At 41.6% G+C, this 6,792-nt stretch overlaps 2 protein-coding genes across 2 annotated transcripts; both read left to right on the top strand.

Annotated features, from left to right (window-relative positions):
• Positions 1-209: 209 nt before the first annotated feature.
• LOC141904337 (uncharacterized) lies at positions 210-1,746 on the top strand. Its single transcript, XM_074792923.1, has 2 exons — positions 210-1,049; positions 1,714-1,746. Exons 1-2 carry the CDS (start codon positions 210-212, stop codon positions 1,744-1,746), a joined length of 873 nt encoding a protein of 290 aa, XP_074649024.1.
• A 586-nt stretch (positions 1,747-2,332) lies between these two features.
• On the top strand, positions 2,333-3,171 carry LOC141904336 (uncharacterized). The gene is made up of 2 exons (XM_074792922.1): positions 2,333-2,471; positions 2,522-3,171. The coding sequence occupies exons 1-2, from the start codon at positions 2,333-2,335 to the stop codon at positions 3,169-3,171; spliced, it is 789 nt and encodes a 262-aa protein (XP_074649023.1).
• Positions 3,172-6,792: the final 3,621 nt, after the last annotated feature.

The raw sequence follows: 6,792 nt of genomic DNA, 5'->3' as shown, positions 1-6,792 counted from the left end.
CCCTTGAACTAGTCTCGATTCCACGATGCCTCGCCCCTCAACGATCAGATGCGCTAAAGTTCCAACTCCACTACTTCACCGACGCAAGTGAAACGGCGTATGGCGTTGTTTGTTATTCGCGAGTGGCTGACCCGTCCGGCAACGTCACGTGTAGCTTGGTAATCTCGAAATCTAGGGTTGCGCCTCTAAAGAAGATAACCATACCAAGCATGGAGCTCACCGCTGCGACCGTTGCAGTTCGCCTGCACAGCATGGTAGCAAGAGAACTAGATATCGAGTTCGACGAAGTCTTCTACTGGACTGACAGCAAGAGTGTCCTAAGATATATCGCAAATGATACGGCGAGATACCAAACATTCGTGGCCAACCGAGTAAACGTCATAAGAGACGGCAGTCAAGTTTCTCAGTGGCGATATATCGACACAAAACACAACCCAGCAGACATCGTCTCAAGAGGTTTGCAACCAAGCAAGTCCCCAGTGAAGGATGAGATCTGGTTTAACGGACCAGAATTCCTTATCAAAGACCAATCGGATTGGCCGCTCGACGTCGTGGATCGAAGTCTAGTCGACAGTAGCGAATTAAAAACACCCGTCGCTGCTACTTCGGTCGTTCGTATTACGCAGCCTATTGATAAGCTCATTGAACATTACTCCGATTGGTGGCGTATGAAGCGTGGTGTGGCGTGGCTCCTACTGTTTGCGAAAAGACTCCGTAAATCGGCCGAGGAAAGAAAACTTGGCCTGACGAAACCCGCCGGAGCGACAACCGCGTTCCTAAATCGATCTGTCATAGAGGAGGCAGAGCTGCTCCTAGTAAAGCATTCGCAACGGAATACCTTCAGCTCCGAGCACGAGCAGCTGAAAACCGATGCACGGGTAAAACGAGCTAGCCAGCTGCAAGGTCTCGACGTATACCTGAACGATGATATGATTCGGTTCGGTGGTCGTCTTGAACGCGCAATAGTGCCTTTCGACCAGAAACACCAAATTGTATTATCGAAAACCTCTCGCATATCGTTGCTCCTATTGGAAAATGCGCACATAGCCGTAGGCCCGGTGTTGTCATATCGCGGAAAGACGGAATCGCGGAATTTTCCAAAAACGCGGAATTTCTTCATTTTAACTATAAATAGTAAACGGGTTTTCCCACGGGGATACCCACTGTCGGACAGGGCATCGGACCCAGGTTTTCAACACCGGGAATTAGTATTTGATAATTTATTATATCGCCAGTCAACAACTTAACGATACTGTTCCAAATAATGTAGAACCTAGGCAATACGTGCTTTGCGAATTCAGTGATACAGAGTATCGCTGCATTTACTGAAGGAATACAAATCAATGGTACGTAAACGTAGGATTTGTGATGACACCATGGGTCATTCTCCAGGACTCAGTTCCGAGTTAAGATTTGATTCTGGTCTCTGGATTTAAAACATTGGAAATGAATTGATTCTAAGTAACTCAGAGTTAACTCACAACTGTGGAACTGGATCGATGTCAGACGAAAATAAATAGACTTTATGTATATTTCATTCTGGCTTAGGATTGTTCATGCGTGTTGTGTGTCTACATTGTTGTTATAAGCGAATGTGGTTTATCTTTTAGAATTAAATGATATGAAAGACTATAAAATGGTTTCGTTTTTTTAATGTTTTCTTTGTGACTGCTATAACATATATGTTCCTATGCTGATTATTTGGATCAAAAGAATCTTATTGGTACCGGTACTGGACGAATTTGACGAAGGAATTTGAACCGGTACTTGTTTGGTCGTAGGATTTCATGTTTGCAACCATCTACAACTACGGTCCGACACCGCGAACGTGCTCAATATTTATCTGATAATATTCGTTTCTGAAGTTCTCAAAAAGTCGATGAACTTCGATAACCGAAGTTTGCCCAGTAGAAATAGACATTAGGTGCCTGGTCTCTTTCACCCCACTTGATTCTGACTTCTTCTACAGGTGGCAGCCAGTCAACGGTATCGTAATATAATAATTCCTTATAAAATTGCCTGCAAATAATGGGACTCGAACCTAACTCGTTGCATCAATCGGTCCGGTGCCCTGTCCGACAGTGGGTATCCCCGTGGGAAAAACCGTTTTCTATTTATAGTAAAAATGAAGAAATTCCGCGTTTTTGGAAAATTCCGCGATTCCGTCTTTCCGCGATATGACAACACCGCCGTAGGCCACATGGGCTAGAATTCTATCCTGCGATATGTGAGGCAAAGGTTCTGGACTACTCATTGCGCCGGTCTAATCAAATCGATAATAGCGAAGTGCGTCGATTGCCGGAAATATCGTGGCGATAAGGTCGAACAAAAGATGGCCGACTTACCGAAAGAGCGTTTAGCGGCCGACAAACCACCGTTCTCAAACACGGGCGTGGATTACTTCGGCCCCTTCGATGTAAAAGCTGGGCGCAGCGTTGCGAAGCGCTATGGCTATGGCTGTTCACCTGCAAGTATTCGTTAGATCCGGAATCATGTATCAACGCTATAAGGCGTTTTATAGCTAGGCGTGGGGCGATCGAAGAAATGCGGTCTGATAACGGCACCAACCTAGTTGGTGCCAATGCCGACATGAAGCGTGCGTTGGATAGTCTGGATAAGGATAAGATATCACGGTTTTGCCTCGAAAAGCATTTCGAGTGGAGTTTTAACCCTCCGCTAGCCTCACATTTCGACGGCATCTGGGAACGAATGATCAGATCGGTACGCAAAATTCTGTTCCACTTGCTGCGCGGGCAATCGAAATCCCTGAACGACGAAATGCTTAGCACAGTGTTTTGCGAAGCGGAGTCGATACTCAACAATCGTCCACTGTACGACCTGGACATGAACAACCATAACGATCCGAGACCCATCACTCCAAATCATCTTCTGCTCATGAATCCGAAATCTGATTTCCCAACCGGCGTCTTCTCTAAAGAAGATGGGTATGCGAAGCGTAAGTGGCGTCAGGTTCAATACTTGGCATCGTTGTTCTGGAAAAGATGGTGTGAGGAATATATGGCGCTGCTTCAAGTTCGTTCAAAATGGTCTCGGTCGCGTCGAAACGTCGCAGTTGGGGACGTTGTCCTTATTATGGAATCATCGGTGCGTAACTCGTGGGCACTCGGTAGGGTAGTCAGAGTTGAGTGTGACTCTAAAGGTTATGTTTGAGCTGCATCCGTGAAAAAGCTCTTAGTGAATTCCGTAGACTGGTAGCCAAGCTATGCGGATTAGTAGAAGCAGACTAGCCGTAAGACTTTGCGTGCTCCTTGTACCTGGCATTTAATCTGTTATTTTAACTATTTTGCTGCAATAACTCGCGTTTAAGGACAATCGGTTTTCTCTACCTATTAAAACAAGTGCACTGTTTTTTAAATTTTATACATGTAGTCTATATTGTATTTTAGTAGTTATGTAATGATCTAGTTTAGTATAATCTATGCAAGGTTTCTACCCCCTTTAAGGAGGTTTTTTAGTGTTTGAGTTGCATTTATATGGTTGTGTTTAGTGAAATAAGTCATTATATTGATACACCGGTCACAATCCTCTCTTTAATCGTTATCTATAAAATACTTGAGTAAGGCCCTGGCGAGAGAACGTGTCCGTGCACAAATCCGAATGAATAAATTGAAATACCGGATGATAATCTTGAAGATAATATATTTTATTTACCTTGAACAAAGAATGATTTTCCTAATCCCTATTGTATATGAATCCCTATCGTTCCGAAGCTTCTCCTGTCCTGCTGTCGACACTCGTCTTACTAAGGTACAGATTCTCTCCTCTCTCTCGATAGCGGCCCCCTTTTGTAGAAAGAACCGGCATTCTCAGAATTCCGATTCTCCCACGCAGGGTATTCCGCTTTTTGACAAGGAGCAGCTACCCAACTGTCATGACCGTTTTTAGTTACGGAAAATTTAGCCCTACTGATTTGCTGATCTAAAGGTTTTTTAGAAACTGATTTGCTGATATAAACTTTTTCTTCCAACCCTCCTATCATGACGCGTTGTGATTTACTCACTCCTTGCTAGTTGTTGTTGAGAGAGCAGCTATTGTCTGTGAATTACCAACGGGCGCATACAGACAACAGAAACTTCAGACAGCTAGTTTTAACATTTAACACAAATTAATTTTTCTAAAACATTAGCGATTACTAACAATTTGTTCTTAAACAACATCTAGATTACTCAAATTAAATATCTTTTCAAAACTTTGTTTTCTTTTCTAATTACAGTACAAATTCATTGTTTCTTTTTTAATTATTATAATTAACTACGATTCGGAATACATTGTGATTGATTATCAATTCTTAAATTATTTGAAATACTTATACTAATTATTTTATCTACAATTTAACTAATTCTATTTTAATACAGGATAAGCAAAACAACCACATCTTCCTAAACTTCCGGTTTTTCCTTTTACGGAAAGTAGCCGGGAATATCATCAAGTATCAGCGTGATCCCTTCACGAGCCTCATTATAAATACACTCCATTGTTCCGACCCAACCAAATATGGTTCCAACTATTTAAAAGTTTTATACAAAGATTTTCTGAATGTTTGCCAGATCTCACAGCAGAAGAACCGAGAAAGAATTGTTGTTTATAGACTGATTTATGGTTTGCGTTGGTAGATGAAAGCATCAAACAAGAACTTTCGTAATTCTTACTACTAGTGCGTTCTTGTCTGACGGCTTTAACGTAACCCCCACGCATACGGAAACAACATTAAGAACATTTCTAAATACTACGAAACATTTTCAAATACTACGAAAATCTAGCTGTGGAACAATATGCTGTATGTTTGGAGTCGTCGAAGCATTTGACCGGTTATGTAAGGATGTCATAGGGCCTTGCCCTATTGGGGGGCTGGTGTGTTGCGGCAGCATATACCTAAAAAGTCGCTTACGAAATTAAAAGGGCGATGATTTCGGCCCAGAAACTCGGAATTTACCTAAAAAGTCACTTGCACTTATAAGGGCGATGATATCGGCCCAGAAACTCGGAATTTACCTAAAAAGTCGCTTGCGAAATTAAAAGGACGATGATTTCGGCCCAGAAACTTAGAATTTACCTAAAAAGTCGCTTGCGAAATTAAAAGGGCGATCATTTCGGCTCAGAAACAGGAATTTACCTAAAAAGTCGCTTGCGAAATTAAAAGGGCGATGATTTCGGCCCAGAAACTTAGAATTTACCTAAAAAGTCGCTTGCGAAATTAAAAGGGCGATCATTTCGGCTCAGAAACAGGAATTTACCTAAAAAGTCGCTTGCGAAATTAAAAGGGCGATGATTTCGGCCGAGAAACTCGGAATTTACCTAAAAAGTCGCTTGCACTTTTAAGGGCGATGATATCGGCCCAGAAACTCGGAATTTACCTAAAAAGTCGCTTGCGAAATTAAAAGGGCGATGATTTCGGCCCAGAAACTCGGAATTTACCTACAAAATCGTTTGCGAAATTAAAGGGCGATGATTTCGGCTCAAAAACTCGGAATTTACCTAAAAGTCGCTTGCGAAATTAAAAGGGCGATCATTTCGGCTCAGAAACAGGAATCTACCTAAAAAGTCGCTTACGAAATTAAAAGGGCGATGATTTCGGCCCAGAAACTCGGAATTTACCTAAAAAGTCGCTTGCACTTATCAGGGCGATGATATCGGCCCAGAAACTCGGAATTTACCTAAAAAGTCGCTTGCGAAATTAAAAGGGCGATGATTTCGACCCAGAAACTCGGAATTTACCTAAAAAGTCGCTTGCGAAATTAAAAGGGCGATCATTTCGGCCCAGAAACTTAGAATTTACCTAAAAAGTCGCTTGCGAAAATAAAAGGGCGATCATTTCGGCTCAGAAACAGGAATTTACCTAAAAAGTCGCTTGCGAAATTAAAAGGGCTATGATTTCGGCCGAGAAACTCGGAATTTACCTAAAAAGTCGCTTGCGAAATTAAAAGGGCGATGATATCGGCCCAGAAACTCGGAATTTACCTAAAAAGTCGCTTGCGAAATTGAAAGGGCGATGATTTCGGCCCAGAAACTCGGAATTTACCTACAAAATCGCTTGCGAAATTAAAGGGCGATGATTTCGGCTCAGAAACTCGGAATTTACCTAAAAAGTCTCTTGCAAAATTAAAAGGGAAACTCGGAATTTACCTAAAAGTCGCTTACGAAATTAAAGGGCGATCATTTCAGCTCAGAAACTCGGAATTAACCTACAAAATCACTTGCGAAATTGGAAGGGCGATAATTTCGGCTCAGAAACTCGGAATTTACCTAAAAGTCGCTTGCGAAATTAAAAGGGCGATGATTTCAGCTCAGAAACTCGGAAAATACCTAAAAAGTCATTTGCGGAAATAAAAGGGCGACGATTTCAACTCAGAAACAAGGAATTTACGTAGTCGGATACTCGCTTATATCACGATCACATTTATATCACATGAATACTGATGGTCCAGAATTTTCTCCTCTATTCTCTTTTCTGTTCCGACCCTTTTTTTCTGGCTGTAAATCGATGATACATGTCAACAGTCGTTATTCTAGTTGTGAGAGTATATTGGAAAAATTGAACCCGAAATATTTCAGTGTTTTTAATCATTTCTTGTAGATATGGATTAAATTTTTCCGTTTACAGAAATTAATTGGAAGTCGTATAGTTTTTGGAAACGGCTGGAAATCGGAATTTTTCGAAGTCGAAGGATTTGTCTTGGTCCCAAAAGATCCAACTTACGCAAGGCTTTTAAACTTCGGATAAACCGTCGAAATCACGTTTCAATTTTAAAACTAGTTATTCATAGCTCAGGA

Source organism: Tubulanus polymorphus, chromosome 4, assembly GCF_964204645.1.
Source record: "Tubulanus polymorphus chromosome 4, tnTubPoly1.2, whole genome shotgun sequence".
Classification (NCBI taxonomy): Eukaryota; Metazoa; Nemertea; class Palaeonemertea; order Tubulaniformes; family Tubulanidae; genus Tubulanus; species Tubulanus polymorphus.
The sequence above is the reverse complement of the archived record's forward strand: the minus strand, read 5'-3'. Positions and strand labels throughout refer to the sequence as shown.

Coding starts and splice junctions, on each gene's coding strand:
- LOC141904337 (XM_074792923.1), top strand. CDS start 210: ATGGAGCTCACCGCTGCGACCGTTGCAGTTCGCCTGCACAGCATGGTA. Junction 1,050..1,713: donor TGGAAAATGCGCACATAGCC/GTAGGCCCGGTG, acceptor TTGGATCAAAAG/AATCTTATTGGTACCGGTAC.
- LOC141904336 (XM_074792922.1), top strand. CDS start 2,333: ATGGCCGACTTACCGAAAGAGCGTTTAGCGGCCGACAAACCACCGTTC. Junction 2,472..2,521: donor CTATGGCTGTTCACCTGCAA/GTATTCGTTAGA, acceptor GGCGTTTTATAG/CTAGGCGTGGGGCGATCGAA.